At 36.7% G+C, this 17690-nt stretch overlaps 2 protein-coding genes across 26 annotated transcripts in view; one reads left to right on the top strand and one right to left on the bottom strand.

Moving 5' to 3' along the window:
• Window positions 1-17690, bottom strand: part of KHDRBS2 (KH RNA binding domain containing, signal transduction associated 2) — a 403209-nt gene that overhangs the window by 57867 nt on the left and 327652 nt on the right. For 9 of the 25 annotated variants that reach the window (XR_015282864.1, XR_015282858.1, XR_015282856.1 and 6 more), the window contains 2 exons: window positions 17008-17211; window positions 10901-11005 (listed from right to left, as the gene is read on the bottom strand). The exons of 1 other annotated variant lie outside the window; for it this stretch is intronic. The gene's annotated coding sequence lies outside the window, so the exon portion shown is untranslated. Of the gene's footprint in view, window positions 1-9061; window positions 10798-10900; window positions 16059-17007; window positions 17212-17690 lie in introns of those variants that run through there. 15 more of the 25 variants (XR_015282867.1, XR_015282862.1, XR_015282861.1 and 12 more) reach the window with 6 other exon arrangements.
• On the top strand, window positions 1509-11819 carry LOC147654675 (uncharacterized). The gene is made up of 4 exons (XM_086876179.1): window positions 1509-1684; window positions 2705-2756; window positions 6252-6334; window positions 10044-11819. The coding sequence occupies exons 1-4, from the start codon at window positions 1609-1611 to the stop codon at window positions 10142-10144; spliced, it is 312 nt and encodes a 103-aa protein (XP_086732305.1). The 5' UTR covers window positions 1509-1608; the 3' UTR covers window positions 10145-11819.

Here is a 17690-nt window from a genome sequence, read left to right on the forward strand (position 1 = left end):
CATTTAATTCCTGCAGGGTATTTGGTAACCTTGCAGTGCTCAGCAAAGTGGCTTGCAGGTAACACCTTATGAATAGAGGTGGTCAAATTGCAAAATAATGATGAAGTAAACTTGACTACTTAAAATGCAAATGATTAAAAATTCCAAGGTACATTTGAAATTCTACAAATATTTGCAATTTTTTTTTAAAAAAATCTGGCTTTTTATATATTCATGAAAAAAAATACAAACAACAATGACAAGGTAAGAACCCTGAACAGATCCTACTAAAGGTGACTTTGATTGACCATATTTTGCATTTTGTGAAATTAGGAAGAATTCTTTTTTCTGGGCACAGAATATTACATTCTACAACAGAGATGAAGTCAAGGTTTGAGATTTTTCTATGTCAGTATTGTGGCTGTCACAGAAAATCTCTCACATCAGAATCAAAGATGTTTTTTTCACCAACATTTGTGTCCTGCTTGTCTGTAACAGTGCAGGATGCCATATGGGTATGTGCAGATACAGACACAGCCAGAGCAGCATTCTCAACTCTTACATTCATTTCATTTCTACAATTAAAGAGGTTCAGACCTCATTTTCATGGCCTTGCTCAAGTGAATAAGTAACTCAGGGTGACAAAATCTGGAAAGGTATGAATCACATGATAGTAGAATAATAAAGGGGTGAAATGTGCTACTGTACACACTATAAATACAAATGCATTGCACTATATCAATTCTAGTGTCAAGGTGACTGCCATAACATAGTATGACTTTATATTGTTTTCTAAGGCCTTTTTTAGCAATAGTAAGGATGCAGAAAAACTACATTCTTCCTGAATTACATCAGTATACCAGTTATTTTGAATTATTAACATTTAAAGTCATAACCACTGAAAACAGCTTTTCCTCCTGTTGGAGGTACAGAATAGATCTCCAACAGCTGAAATTTACACAGCTCATTATTAGCAAGATCTACTTTCCTTTACCCCAGGGTTAAAGGGATGTCTGGTAAAATCACATTCTCTTCTGAAAAAGGGAACAGGTGAATATTGACAATAGGTTTCAGGGTACATTTTATACTGCCACATATTAAACAAATCTGGATTTGTAGGAGTAGGAATGAAGGAAAACCCTTCATGTTTGCATAGACGAAAAGTAAATATTTTGATAATTTTGAAGTCATATGAAAATTCCAGTGCAGACCTAAAACTCAGTATGCAACCTTATTTGAAAACCCTCCCTTCTTATAGAGTATAATGAAGTCTACTATGTCCAGAAATTAATAACATTAAAATATAACATGAAAGCACTTATTAAAACAATTAAAATTGCACTTAGGGGTATTTTACTGATTTTATTTTTTATCATTTTGTAGCAGTTTCAGGGCATCAAACTTTTTTTATGTGGACAATTCCAGTCTTCCCTGAAACTTACTTAGAATTTACTTCCCAGCCAAACAGATTTGTGAAATCCAAAAAGAAAAAAATGGGTGTGTACTGAGTACCTGTGACAAGTGTGTGTAAAGCTCAGGAGAATTCAGAGGAAATGTGACCACTTCCCTGTCATCTTGCCACAGGCAACAGCTGGTGAGCACATGCTCTGAAGAGGTGCTGGTTCAGAGATGTCACTGCCAGATCCAGTGTGCAGTTACCAATCCATTACACTTGGGAGCAGAGGCTGCAGGAAACCCTCACCAGGTAGGCTGACCAGGAGCACTTAGTTCTTTCACCTCCTGCTATGGACCTGGAAAAGCTCCAACTCAACTTCAGGAGACTGTGGTACGAGGCTGGAAGCAGAGGCTGGAGTGTGGTTTGTGAAGAGTAAGACTGAAATTCATGAAACTCCAGCTTGAGCATGGCTTGCCCTACTGGCATCCATCCGTAAAGCCTAAAACCACAGCACAAACCAGAAAAGGCAGACATCACTACTTGTGCTCTTGTTCTCAGCACCAACACCTGCAACTTCATTCTCATTCTTCTCCAACTTTTCAGTGCTTTTCAATAGCTGTGCATTTAATCTCTTCAAGGAAAAAAAAAAAAAACACTATCCAAAAATAAATTACTTTGGAAAAAAATTTCAAATTTAATTCCCTCAGCATTCCAGTTAAAGACGTTTGCTCATTATTATAGCTTTCATTTGTACAATGGAATATTCTGTACATATTCATTTGTATTACATATATATATACACACTGTACATATGACAGACAGCAATTCCAGGTCTGTTAAGTGTTTTCACTTAACAGTTATTGAAGACAGTCCCTGGTGCAGTGGGATGCTAAAACTCTCTTTGTATAAAACCAAATAGTTTTTAATGATGGTACTCAGAAGCTTATATTTGATATTTCCTCAAGTTCATCCTGTATCAGATCAATATACTCTTTTAAAGGGGTAAAATAAATATCCTTTTATTTATCTGATTCTTAAGAGTATCAAATCTCAGTTGCTTCATACTGTATCATATGTGTAGCATTAAACTGAAGGCTTTCAAATTTTCTGAAGTCAGTGAGCATCACTGAGGGTTTGTGCTGGATTGAATTTAATCATCACCATCCTCTGTGGTCACTATGCTAAAAAATCACTGCATTTCCATCCCTGAATAAAGAATGCTGGCCATGCACACAACACTGAAAGTGAAAAAATATGTATTGGGAGGTCAACAACAAAGATGAGGCTTTCCATTTTTTGTTAATCCAAATATTTGTGTTTCTGATTTAGGATTATGGTTCAGCAGATGCCAACCATTTACCTTTCAGGAAAGGTCCCTCTGGTATGTATGAAGGACTTGTCCTGAAGTGAGTCTGCTTGATCTCTATAAATATTTGGAGGTAGCTTTCTACTTTAATTGAATTAATAAAAATGGTGGGGATTTTTATTGGTACAGAGACTGTACTCCACAGAACACCTTTGAACTGACTTGATGTAGCCCATTTATTAAACTGTCTGCTGTACTCTTGAATTTAGCACAGCATAATTTCAGAGACAGATCTTACCACATATACACCCATGATGAGACCCACTGAGGTGAACTGAATTTCTCACTGTACTAAGATATGACTTTCTATTTTACTTTCTTTGTCTACCTGGCATTAGAAGTTCCTTACATATATAAATTCCTGGAGCTGTACACAATTAATCAGACTACTGAGAGAGAAAGGACTATCTCAGAAACCACAATAAGCAATTTGTAAAGGCTGATGATTTAGTGATCTTTTATAACTTATGGTAAGTCAACCCTTTGTGGTTTTAGTAAAAAGCTTAAACGAGTTCTCAGGTTTATTTTTCACAGTTATTACATTTATCACTTTTAACTGTGATATCCTTTGCTTGGATAAGGATCATTCAAATATTTTTAATTATACGCCTTAATATATTATTGTTTTTTGTTGCATTGCCCTTCACTCTCCTTTTGCCTTTGACAAAATCAGTCATGCTGTCCCTTTTGTCTCACAGAGAACTAGCTGTGCCAACTAGTTCAACTCTAGTTCACTAGAGTGATGGAAATACCTGCCCATTTGTTGATAGGACATGTGTCTACGTGGAGGATTCTGCTGAGGTACCTGTACCTCTGAAGCATATGCAGTGCATTCTTTAAGTGAATTATTTGACACTGGAATGTTATGCTTACCTCATTCTTCCAGCTGAATCCACAGATACAGGGATAAGCTGAATGATTTTCAACAGTTCACAAATATTTACAGAATAAGTGTTTTTTACTCAAAAGTATATTTATGATAATGCTAAATATGTAAATACAATATTACAGAAAATATTTCTGGGACATAGGGCAAGTAGAAATTCTAAGAAAGAGATCTGGAACAAAAGAACATCAGATACATAGAAAACAGAAAACCCAGATTCCATTTTTGTATTTAATTCAGGATAATTTTTTCAGTGTTGTCACTATATGATGCACTAGAAGAGCTTGCAAAAGTCTCACAGTCCTTGCACCCTCTTCTGAGGTTCTCTGCAGAGATAATTCTTCTGATTTCACAGACAAACTCAGAGTGAGTGCTCAAATATTCAAAGTATTTTCCATTCAACTACAAATTAAAGAACAGTCATTACAAAAAATCTTGCTCTCTGACTGTGTCAGTATTTTCATATCTTAAATATCTCTCTGGACCAGGGTCGATTTGGAAAAGTTAAAAAGCTGGATGAGATTATGATAAAAAGCAATAGGAATAATTGGAAAGCCGTAATAAAAGGCTTGCACCACTTGGTATTCGTATAAAGATTGATACTGAATATACTTTAATTAGAGTATAAGAATATGACTTAAAGTGGTATGTCAAAAGAGGAATTGCATAAAAAGGATAGAACTGAAAAGACAGGACATCTCAGAGATTATATTAAAATAGGCCACTGAGAAATACACCAATATGCAACATGCATTTTGACAAAATGCAGAAAGATGTACTTCAGAACTCTGGATACTAATTTATATTCCTGGATTTTAAATTCATTGGATTGAAAGAAAATATCTTGAAGATATCTATATAGATATATATAGATATATGGATATATATGTAGATATAATATATAGAAGACGTGTCCATCCCTAAAATGCATCTGCTTGATGCATAACTGATGTCCAAGAAACAGTAAACAGTTGAATGGGAAGGGCAATTACAATATTAGACTGATTTATAGCCAAATAGTCTGCTTTAATCTGCACCTAAAATACTTGAAAAATTCTAGTGGCTAAACTGTCAGTGCTCCCTGTAAATGAAAAATTTATTATTAATTTAATTTAGAAATAAACAAAAGCAGAACAGCTCAGAGAAAACCAACTGTTTTTTAAGGATTCCAAATAAGCTTGAAAAAATTATGCCTAATTCCTAGTAAGCACTGAATTGAAATGCTTCTAATACATGTCATAAATATGTTTATGTACAATGGGAACAACCTTAATTCTGGTGAAATCATTACTCCCTAATCAATCACTAAGAATGAACATGGCAAACCCCACTTAGTCTTCTAGAGGAATCCTAATGTTGAATTCTGTTCTGTACATTTAACACAGAGAAAAATTCTAGAGCAATGTGGCATATTATTAAAATATAAAAAGTGAGTTCTTCCCCTTAGAGACATCAGATTCCTGAGACTGGGGATGAACTTTCTCTGGGTAACCTACCACTACATTTGTAAACTTAGCTTAGATTTAGCACTGGATATCCAACAGGCCATCCCTTTCTGGGTCCATCCTGCAATCTGAAAGAGGTCCTGTGTTTATCAGTAACTGCTTATTTCACCAACCCCCCATGCTAAAGTGGAAGATGATTATATAGTGCAGTGCCAACACATGCAGCCCTTATCTGTGCTCCACTTACTGAGATGAGAGATGCTCATCATTTTAGTTTTTAACCCCTATTGGAATCATAAGAGTATGATTCCAACCTGCGTTATTTCTTATTTATATAAGCACTAATATTTTGTTTCCTGTTTCAATACCATGGAAAATTATATATGCATTGCCAGCCTTTTCTTGACTATTGCTTGAAAGGAAACATGCCAAAAGCTGTTTTAAGGCTTTAACTTTTAAAGCCTTAAAAGGGTTTAACATCATGTAAGTTTGCTGTTGCAGCTATAGAGAGTGCAAAATCTGTTGCCCTGGCAAGGGACCTTCCTGTGCTAACATCCAGCTTTCTGCTCATGTCTGGGCAAAAGGGTTTTCAGGAGCTGCTCCAAGCCATCCCTTTAAATCTGCATTGTCACCTGATTTTGAAGCACTTGTACTCCTTGGGTCTTTATGGGTAATTTCTATGCAAACACCATTATACAAACACAATATCCATGTTCCTTGTCTAAATTTCGGTTTTCCTTGCTTGGCAGCATCCAAGACACACAACTTTTTAGTTTTCAGAGAAAAAAAGTATTCCATCTTGCTTTGTGTTTCCAACTTCCATCTTGAGATTCCAGCCTTTCTAACTTTCTTAGTGCATTTGTCTAGTGACCAAGAGGATCCAGTTTCTTGTACTGAGGAATTGCTGCCTTAACTGAAGTCTTTGAACTTGTAATTATCTTTCAGAAGTCTATACTGTACCATCTATGTTCAAAAAGGTTTTATATCTTAAAATGACAAGTTTAGAAGTACATTAGAGGAGCCATTCAGAGCATACAAATATAACTATGGAGATGAGCATTAAATATTACTTTACAGGAAGATGAAAGTGCATGGGTTGAATTTCCATCTTGGATTAGGATTGTAACCAAAATTTATTTATACTGTATGCTGGTTCTGTGTTGTTAATTTTCTTCACAGCCCCATGAAGACTGGCATTTTTAGGTTGCAAAAACCTCTGAACAAATCTCATATCAACTCCGCAGGAGCTATGATTAGCAAAGGTAGGTAACAGAAAGGACAGGAAACTGCAGCTGTGTGGGAGAGAGGCATTTCCAAAGTGTCTCTGAAAGACAAAACTGATTTTACTGTTTCAGCAGTGGGAAAGCTGCTCCTTAAAGGGGCCATGAAGAAGAAGTCCATTCTTTAATGGAAAATTAAATGTCCACTGTGCAGTATGGAAGACTTTGGAACTGCAGGTGTTAAGTTATTGCCCAATTTTAGACATTTTTGCATAGGGAAGTTCAAACCAGACATTTTTATTCTGGTCAGGAGATACCCTGTGCATTATCTCTGCATTATTGCAGAAGGGAAACAAGAAAGCTGACAACACTAATTGGATTGATAAATGTTAGGGACCCAAGGAAAACCATGATGGGAGAGGAAAGTCTCTTTAAGTAGACTGGAAAGTAAAAGGGAAAAGCTGGTAGAAATATCCAGCTTTGTCTGTGATCAGAAAAAGGCTGCACTTCTCATATGAGACATTCAAAAAATAGGTTGTACTTTCTCAAATAGCAGAAGTAGAATCATGGTATTACTTGCTGGGATTGAATGAAGTGGTATCATTTTATCCAAAAGCTTGGATCATTCTGTGTAACTGGCATCCTACCCAAATTATTAAATTCAAAGAAGGTTTACAGAGAATATATGGAAACACCTGACCTTTCTGTTCTCAGAGTGGGCTACAAAGAAATCAAATGCATTCTGTGGATAATTCTGAGTTGAATTTTTGTCCCTGCCAACTCAGCACAACTATCACAGCTCTCAGAGGATAATCTGGAAATGCAGTGACTTCAACCCTGTATATCTGTTTTGCTTGAACGCAGTAGACAAGGACTCTCTATAGATACTGCCCATGCTTAGTCTGTCATCCCAAGAGCTCCTGAGGAAAGAACTGCTATTTTGCAATAATTTGCTGTTGCAGTTCGTACTCTGCTTCAGTTGTGTTGGCCATTCCTACAGCTTGTGCTCTCTCAGAGTACTTATGGAACATGCAGCATATACCAGTTTCTCCACAACCGTGTTCAAGTTCAGAAAAATATATTTAAAAAAAAAAGGTTTTGTTCTTTTTCTACCCCTTATTTCACATACTGAGTTGAAGGAACAATTTATTCTTCTGGGTAATTTGTAGAAAAGTACAAACAGGTACATGAAGTACTAACAGCCTTGCCAAGTTATTCCAAAAAAAAGGATGTACCTAAACAATAGTTGGGCAAATATTCAAAGAGATATAACAACAACAACAACAACAACAACAACAGAAAGGGACAACTGAGGAAGACTATGAAGGCTAGAAGAGGAGTGTACAAGGGGAAAAAATTTTATGGCCTGCAGAAACATCAGCAGTACTGATGAGGCATAAATCAAAACACAGCTACTTGATCTTCAGGCTGAGGTTACAGGATGACAATTAGAAAACTCTGTTTTCCATTTAAGTGGATTTGTCTGATTGGAAGTCGCCAAGAGACAAACATTTGGTGCTCAAGATGCCTTTTAAAATGCAATCAAATTTCAAAGAGAGTTGTGATTTGAAACACAACATTTATTTATTTCTACCTTATAAGGCAGTGTTAGAAGTACCCTCCATATCTTCCTCAATAACTTTTATATTAGCAAATGCTCATATACTCAAGTTCAAAATTACTGTGAAAGAAAAAGAAAAGGGGTTCTTTTAATTTGCTTTGCAGTTTTGAACATCCAGTGACCTGCAAAACATGGATAAAACCCATTGGTTTATTCACTCACCAGAAGGCTTTAGAAATACTCCTCACTTTTCCAGGAGTGATAACTGCCAGAGTTGTGAAATTTGGTGATTACTTCAGATGTTAAGAATAAACTTAATAAGAATAAATTGGTACTACTGATGTACCTTATATATGCTAATAAGAGGTACAAAAGTTACTGGATTACATAATATTCACTTCTAACCTGGAGAAGACTTAGGATCTTATTCCATGGAAATAACAGAATGAATGGCAATCAGTTAATAGGATTAAACCCACTGTAGAGAGATGTGAAGCATAAAGGCATAGTTAATGACTCATGATCTCTCTCCCCTCCCATTAATACAATTTCTTTATTCCTCTTTGGTCTATGTAACTCATGTATATTCCACTCATCTAGCAGTTCATGACCTTGTTTAAGTACTTAGTCTTTTCCTTAAAAACTCAGATGATGGTAAGATTACTTTTTTAAGACAGCAGTGAAGTGTATTATACATCTGTGAATCAAATGAAAAATATTAATTCTGAAATGGTACCTCTATTGACTAAAAATGTTTATGTAAATTAAATTTTCACATCTTTGTTCCAAGCACTCCAAAAGAAGATGTGATGATGAAACCAGGGTACTATTTTGGCATGCTTACTCCTTCACCTGATTGTCTCTGATCTCTTAATATCTGCATTGTGGTTCAAAATCACAAAGCAAAATATGTAGTTATTTCCTCAGCTGAGCCTCTTGCAGGATGTTTCAGAGTATCTAGATTGAGACAATACTTCATTATACAAATATAAATCTCTGGGACTTATCTCTTATTTCAAGAGACAACAGACACTGTTTAAATGTTTCTTATACTAAAAATATCTCAAGTTCTATATTTCCATTATGATGAGATTCATACCAAACTCTTACTAAATAAATAAGATAGGCACTGTTATTGAATAAAAAGAATTGCATATCTAAATAGAAGGAATTGAAGTATTGTTTTAAAGACAATTGAATCTTGAGTATTGCTTTAAAGACAGGATTACTTTATTAAATCATATTGTATCTTAGACAAAATATTCCAATATATTTAAAATCTAAGATTAGAATTAGCTTTTCTTTAGTGGATGAAACTCCAGAAAATACACTGATAGATATTTTGAAGGTAAGTTTTGCTTACAGATCCTGAGGTTTACAAAATAACCTGAAGGAAAGCAAAGCACAAAAGTCAATTCAACCTGTGCTCAATCTTGACTTTCTTCACACTGGAACAAAATTTTAGACCATTCAAATTACTATCACTCTCTTGGCACTAGTGCAATAAAGTTCTGTTTTTAAACTCAGAAGAATTTGCTCCAATAGTATTGCTGTGGATGAAATATCACACTATATTGTCAATATTCCCTGAGCATAATATTATTTAGTATGATTACAAAGTAGCTATTAAAAATTACATCAGAGACTTGGTGGTATCTTTAAAAAGCCGAGTTATTTTTCTGGCAATCCTCTTGCTTTCTTTGCTATTGTCCAAAAGACACATATTGAGCTGGCAGTGTGCCCTTGTGGCCCAGAAGGCCAGTGGTGTCCTGGGGTGCATTAGGCAGAGCATGGCCAGCAGGCTGAGGGAGGTGATCCTGCCCCTCTGTTCAGCCCTGGTGAGGCACATCTGGGGCGCTGTGCCCAGCTCTGGGCTCCTCAGGATGAGAAAGACACAGAGCTCCTGGAGTGGGTCCAGTGGAGGGGAACAAAGATGATTATGGGATTGGAGAATCTCTCTTGCAAAGGCAGGCTGAGGGAGCTGGGCCTGTTCAGCCTTCAGAAGAAAGGAGAACACATCAATGTCTGTCAGTATCTGAAGGGAGGCTGTCAAGAGGGTGTTTCCAGGCTGTGCTCAGTGGTGCTGAGCAGTAGGACAAGACACAATGGGCAGAAACTAATGCACAGGAAATTCCACCTGAATATGAGGAAGAACTGCTTTAATCTTTTAAATCTTTAAACTTTTTGCAGTGACTGGGCACTGGAACAGATTGCACAGAGAGGTTGTGGAGTCTCCCTCACTGGTGATATTGAAGAATTGTCTGGACACGAGCCTGTGCAATGTGCTCTAGGATGGGCCTTCTTGAGAAGGGAAGTGGGATCAGGTGACTCACTGTGGTCCCTTTGTGATTCTGTGAAATGCCTTCCATCTCAAACCTGGACATGTGGATAAGTCAGAGGACATCATGTTTGCTGGAAAGGAAGATGGCAGTACAGTCTGCTAATCCTTCTGTGAGACAAGCTGGGATTTGCCCTTCAGGCAACTTTCAACCCTATAGATATGGAGGTCAATGACATGGGTCTGGCATACAGTGAATTTAACTCTTCCAGTCACTCATATCCCACTCATTGTCTGGAGGTGATTTCCAAAGAAACTGCATTCAGTTTGCCTCGAAGTTTAAGAGCAGAGAGAAGGAGGAATGAGCAAGGCCATGCTCTGCCTGTATTAATGGTTGCCAGTCTGCCCGTGGACCTGTCAAATGTAACTATGCAAAGTCTTCTAAGAGCAGGAAGTGGATTTGATATCAAAGGCTAGAAACAGGCAGCAGCTCTTAGGGCTTATGTAAGTGCATATATATAAGAACAGAAGCCTCTACTTAAACCAGCCAGTCAACAACTCTCTTTCTGAACTGTGGTGTGTCTCCAGAGATCCTTATTCAATTATTAATGCATCTGCTGCTAATTTCATCATGCAGAGTGTGAATTTGTCTTTCCATGATGAGCTCTAAGGGAAGTTTGTAAGAAATATAGAACTTGTCAGCACATAAGAGTCAACACATTACTGCTGTGCTGCAGCCATTTATAACAAAACTAAAATGAGCACTCACTTGTTTGGCATTAATTTAATGTCCCACTTAGCTCCTATCAGACGTAAATAGCTGCTTCATCCATTTAAGCATTTCTGTTCGTGCACATAATGAAGTACTCTGTACCTGTCAAGTAAGCAGAATTCATAACCGAAATAAGAAATGGATGAGAAAATTCAATGTTCTTAATATTAAGCCTCTACAGGGGTAGCATCAGACTTTTTTTTATGGCTTCTGTGAGATTCACCTTTTATTCCACTGTTGAGAGACCATAAGAAGACATGACACATGCTAGCATGCCAAAAATGTTTCTGAGAGGGGTATCTGTTCAACTTATGGTGCAATTAACAAAAGCTGCAGCTGCAAAACACATGCTATTACAAAATAAAATAGTTAGCCAACCTCTTGGTATTTAAATATTTTTATGTCATCTATTTTAGAGAAACAAAATTTAATTTTTAACAGCATTTTAGCTGTGATCACACTCTCTAGAGGAAATCTTTATGAGAACGAACAGAGGTAATGACTACTATTAGTCACTGTCATTAGCATAAAACATTAGAAATGACAATATTTATAACAGGCTATGACATGACAGTTAAAATATGACTTTGTATCATTTGTGTATGCTTTGACTACAGCTGGTTGCTATTTCCTAAAGTTAAACTGATAGAAGTCTGGTAATGGGATATTTAATAGCATGTTCATCATCAGATCTAATTGTTTTCCACCACAGGGTATGAAGTTTTATGTCCTCTATCAACCCAAAACAAACAGTCCTACTGCTTAATGGCCCTTCAATTAATGTTTATGGTGTTACTTTTATAACCTAAGTTACAAGAAAAAAAATCCAACAAAATCCCTCCAAGAAGCCATTTAAGAATTTAAGAAGCTTAATGGGACTCAACCCATACCAAAAATTACTAAAACATGTATGAGATCCCACAGCTGAAGATGTGAAATAGAAAACACTAGAATGACATTAGAAAGACACTGAAAAATAGAAATAAAAGATACTGAAAAAATCTTCGAGCACAGTGTTACAATGGCCACTGGAGGGGAGAACACACCTGCATGTGGGGGAAGTTGGCTGAGAGACTTCAGGTTGGCCACCTTGCAACTGATGCTCATGCTGGGTTAAAACAAAGATCTGTTCATCCCAAATCATGCACAGCTCAGACTCTGTTGCTCAGGTTGCAAACTTATTCCCCTGAGAGTAATTTGCCCTCAGTAACCTAGATGCTAGCCTCCTACTCATAATTCTTTTCCCTATTTAGCAGAGCTCATGCTGATTAAAATGAAAGAACAGTTCAAAGACAGGTTTCTCTTTAACTGCCTCAGTGCATATTAATTTTTGTCTCTCCCTTTCATATGAAGCCTCTAGAAAGCAATGTAAATGACTGTAAATACATTTTCACTGGAGAGCTGCCATTGTTCTAAATTATGAAAGCAAATGATTTCTGACTTGGGCTGTTAATTGTACATAGCAGTAATATATTAATTTTAAGCTACCCATGGTAGTTCAGACACCCTGATTTCTAGCTTTTAATGATGCATTACAAGTTTTTATTTCTCTGACACCCAGGCAATTAATCATTGACACTCCTCAGTCCCCCAGAGTAGCTGGACACCATTAGACAAGAAACAATCAGACCTGAGGGGGTCAACATTTTTTTTCAGGAAATACTTGTCTCTTCGCACCATAAATTCTGCTTGACATTCATTGCAGCAAATATATTTTAATAGAACTGCTGTTATTCTGCCTTTCCTCCCAGTCTCCCAGGAGTTTTTTGTAGCTCAACATGATGTTCAGAAACAGGCAAAAAATGCTCTTTTGTCAAGCCTTCTTGGCAAATTCCCTCCAAGAGCACAGCTGAAAAATGACAAACCTATCACCTGACTGGCTGGTGTTTAAAGCTGACTGCTTTTGATTAGGAAGCAATGAACCTTCCCTTCTGGAGTTCATTCTGTGTTTTATAAGCACCTATTCACTGAAAATTATGCAGTTGAACTGATTTGAATTTGATTAGCGTAACGCTCCAGTTTTATTATTTGTAGTAAATATAGGCATCTCTTATGGTTTTACTGCACACTTAGGAGAATGTCAGGATAGTTAAAGTCTTACTTTTACTACTCATGTATTATTGCTTGACATTTAAAACAAATCCAAGAATAATATATGCCTGTATTGCAGTTACTCACTTGTTGTGTGTTGCTCCATATGTACTCACACTCTACTTCCCCTCTGCTCCAGTTGGAAGAACAAGATGAAGGCAGTCCTGCCTACTCAAGGACAAAGTACCGTGTCCCCAGCAGGTGAATTGAGCTAGAAGTAACTGTGAAATGCAGCAGCTAATGTCTTTAATGGAAAACTCCTGTATTAAATTCTGTGCTGTTTCAACAGGCATCACTGAAGAGGAGCAGCGCTGCTACCAGAGGGGCTAGCATTGAACACTGAATCGCTCTTTCAATGTCAGCCAGCTTCAGGAGTTGCAATGTGAATGCTCTGGGAAGCTTGATACCCTTTTATCTCCTGACAGCCTTTCAATTATGTGTCCTTTCATATTATTACATAACTTCCAATGATCTGCACTGTGGACCTCAGTAATAAAAACCCATTTCATGCCTGAAGAACACAACTTCTTTGGTAAGTCGGCCTAGACCTAGACAGGGAGCAGTGCATTTAACCAGAAACAAATGCTGAGTGGAGTCAGATGGTCAGGTCAATAAAAGCTAAAAATAATATCTGACTTTGAGAGAAAAGAGAGTTCAGGACACAGCCTAAAGGCTAGACTCAGCCCTAGCTAAACATTTATCTCTGTATCAGAGTTATAAGGAGAGATTAGATACCCAAACTTCCTTGCTGCAGAGGGGTTAGTTACAGACACACCTACAGAACTCACCAGTAAGGTCTGGGAGTAGCTGACAGCTTTCATTATTACTAGTGTGGTCCATAATGTCTTACGTCTATTAGCTGCAGGCTGAGTATTCTCCAACATTTAATTCTACCTATCTTGAGAAAAATGCATATACTTACACAACTTACCTCTTCATTTAGTTACCTGTTTTGTAGACCATCATTATAGTGCATGACTACAGCAACCTATCCCAGTTGTTAGGGGGACAGTCGTTTGCTTTTAGAAAAATAAAGGAGGCCCACTTCAGCTGTAGTTTCGGCTAACAGTGAAACATTTGTATGATATATGAATGTTCAGCGCTTCTCCAGCTTTCATTAGTACTAGCTGGCTGTCTCAAAAATCTGTAACATTAATTTCAACAGTATCTGTATAAAGAGGCAACAGAAGAAGTACAAAAAAGCTGTTTTGGGCCAGGATATTTAAATCATACTAGTGATGACTCCTGGTTTTTGAGAACCTGAAGCTGAGACTAGTGAAAGCTGCAGGCTGTCAGTACTTCTGAAAATGAAGGTATGTCTCCAGTGCTCAAATACAGAGAGAAGTATCTAAACTATCTTTCAAAAATGTTGGGAGTTATCAACAGAAGTGCCTTCTCCTAAGAAAATCCTATTTCTTTACTAAACAACCAGTTTAAAAACAAAGCTATCAGAGGAAAGAATTAGCAAAAGCTACAGAAGTACAGAAAATTCACTTCTGGGGAATTCTATAGGCCAGTTTCCACAAGATGAGTAAGATTCATGAGAAGCTCAAAGTGAAGCCTTGAATGGTCTCTCCACAGCAAAGCTCCTGTGCATTGGGCTGTGCTTCTCTACGCCCATTTTTCAACTTCTTGTTTGACAACAGAGCATTGGGCACAGAATAGGCCTACCTCAAACTCCAAGGACTAGCATATGCCTCATGCCTTGCTCTTCTCAGCTCTACACAATTTAATTAATGATATGACATGATATACACAATCTGTAGCTTTCAATGAAAGCAGCTCCCACAACTGAAATGTAAAGCTTTGTTCCTTAAAGGTTTTTAATTTTGCCCAGTCTCAGTTACCTGAAAGACAACTAAATAGTCAACACTAGGCATTTAGGCACATTTTCTAAACAGTAGAGAGCATTTAATCTCATTTGGGCTTTTTGACACATCCATGAAAAGTGGTTATAGTCCTTTGGACCTGAATTGAGTGTGTGTATCTATCTATCTATCTATCTATCTATCTATCTATCTATGCAGCTGGAAAAAACAAATCAGAAAATGCAAGAAAACAATGGAATTAGAGGAACATTGGTATTTTGCTACAAAGTTCTGGCTTGCTCAGGATGGAGAAAAAATCAGACTTCCCTCTCTTCTTCTATAGACTTTTGTTCATTGTATAGAAATATAGTAGGGTCTTCCAGGCTTCTGAAATATTTTATCTCTTATTAAAACCTGCAGTTAGTGAGTGAAAAGGAATTCTCAAGTTTCCAAGAATACTAGGTCATTTTCTTTAGGCAATCACAATCACCTACTTCCAAATCCCTCTTTAAGTCATTTTAGGAAATGTGGTATAATGGTTAGGAGTTTGGGCTCTAAGTAAAGGTAGTTTGGCTCTGATGAATAGTATTCAGGTGTGATGCAGTGCAGTTTCCCCTTTCTTCCATTTGCTATATGCAAAACAAAAATAATAATAAAGAAACAGTATTTCTAAGAGCCTTAGATTACTACTTACAGTGTTAACACACTTAAATATAATCTATGTAGACCCATAAGAAAGTTGCACATTTTCACCCATTTCTTTATCTCACTCACAGCCTACATAAAACTGGAGTGTGAATACTGTCACCTAGGGTTTATTTCCAGCTCTAGACAGGAGAAAGAATCTTGAAAAATTCACTGAGTTTTTTCTCAAGTCTAGAGTTGTGTTAGGCTTGAATAGATTCTGGCCACATCCTTTTAGCTCTTTCTCTGCAGAGAAAAATCTCTGTCTATACCATGACATAGTTTAAATTTTTATCACCATTTGCAACAGCAGAATGAAAAGTGGTGTGAGCAGAAAAGTGCCACCTCTTTTTTAACACATGGTGACAGGGAACGGGGTTCCATATGAGGACTTCATCCTGCTCCTCGGGGCAGACTTCAGGTCTGTTTTCTGCTGTGTGCAGTCAGGAGAAAGAATGGAAGGGCTGTGGTTGCACCAGGGTGTAGGAAATGAACGTGTGTCCAGCTACAGCAGAACTCCACTTTAGCTATTGATGCTGCTTTTGTGAGCTGAAACCTTCTGGATGCTCTACCTACCAACAACCAGAGACAATGGTCTTCTGTTTCACATGCTCTTTTCTGAAGAAAAAAGTTCATTTCTTATAACTAAATGCAATAATTGTACTTTTCTATGACATATGGGTGTATGTATATAAGCTTATCACAGAAAAAAATACAACTCAGTATTTAGCTTGAAGGATTTAGGAAATGTTAGATTTAAAATTTCCAATATAGTTACATAATGTTCTTTAGCATATACAAAAGAACTTAGCCTTTAACTACAGGACTTCCTACTACCCTTTTCTCCAAAAGACCTAAGTCATTCAGGATATAAGATTGAATTAAATATTTGTATCTATCTTAAACTCTAATGGTATGACCATTTTTTGTCTTCTCTTTTTGATCCAAATGGTTGCTGCTGTAGTTTTAATTACTTTCTAACAGATTTTCATTGTGCATAGTTCATAGCAACAATGCTACAGGAACTGAACCATATAAATCTTAATAAATGAATGTTCACAGCAGCTCAATAGAGACAGCAGTATTTTCAGTGATGAACAAGTGGAGAACAGAGCAAAATAAACCCCAGAATCTGCAAAATTTGGTTTTCACATCCAGTCTTAACAGATTAAGTCATCTCAAGGGCAGATGATTTCTTCAAATATTTGGAATTTAAAAAATTATTTCTATGTTTAACACACTGCAAACATATAGTTTATTTATTATAGTGCTACCTCTGTAAAGAAGATGATTAAGTATTGCATTTCTTTATGACAGCAAAAGTGTAAGAATTTAGAAACATAATCAAACTGTCCTGTCTCAAAGTAACAAGCACCACAGGTATCTCTGTATAATCTCTTTTATAATGACAAATAAAATATGAACTAGTTTAAAATAATTCTATTTTTTGCAGGCTGATGTGACCTAATTATCTCTCATTTGACATAAACTAAAACCATAAAGAAAAATACTACAGCTCACCTGATAGACTGGAAGATCACTGTCTGAGTGGTGGCATATCCTACAGAGGATGATAATGGTAGGTCCAGAACTCAGGGCTGTGGACAGTCCACACCTGAGGCTCAGTCCTTCAGAAGCCAGTGATTTATTGCAAATGATGTTGAGCACTCTCAATTCCCTGAACACCATTCAAAAGGTACAGTACTTCCCTAAGGCTCCAAAAATCTGAAAATCAAGATAAAGTTGGGCAGACATATTCAATAAAGAACATAAAATTTGTTGTCACATTAATATTTTTGCTTAAATGACCTATGTAGCTTCACATAGCATTTCTGTGACACAGGGTTATAGTTCAGATGACAGAAAACTCTTGGTAGGTATTACCTTCCAAATTTTGCATGTTAGGAGATAAAGCAATTACAAAACATAACAGAATTTGCTATACAGTTCTAACACATTCATGTTCCCTGCAAAGCACAGGTAGAATGGGAGTGCATGTGACCACCTGCTTAGGGTCTCTAAAATGATGAGTGTGAACAACAGAGCAAAAAAGAGGCAAAGGAGCAGTCTAAATACTGGTATTTTCAGGTTTTTGGTTTTTTCTTTTCTTTCTGAACTTTTTTAGTGAAGTTACTATATAAAACTTTAGCTATCATTTTAGCCTAGATTTCTCATCTAAATTCTTAATTTTTATACTGTTACAA

This window comes from Cyanistes caeruleus, chromosome 2, assembly GCF_971803275.1.
Source record: "Cyanistes caeruleus chromosome 2, bCyaCae1.hap1.1, whole genome shotgun sequence".
Classification (NCBI taxonomy): Eukaryota; Metazoa; Chordata; class Aves; order Passeriformes; family Paridae; genus Cyanistes; species Cyanistes caeruleus.

What these genes read in the sequence shown, in the direction of transcription:
- LOC147654675 (XM_086876179.1), top strand. Translation starts at nt 1,609, where the DNA reads ATGTCACTGCCAGATCCAGTGTGCAGTTACCAATCCATTACACTTGGG. An exon ending in CTGCAGGAAACCCTCACCAG is followed by an intron (nt 1,685 to 2,704) that starts GTAGGCTGACCA and finishes TTTCTGATTTAG; the next exon opens with GATTATGGTTCAGCAGATGC. An exon ending in AGGAGCTATGATTAGCAAAG is followed by an intron (nt 6,335 to 10,043) that starts GTAGGTAACAGA and finishes AACTTTTTGCAG; the next exon opens with TGACTGGGCACTGGAACAGA.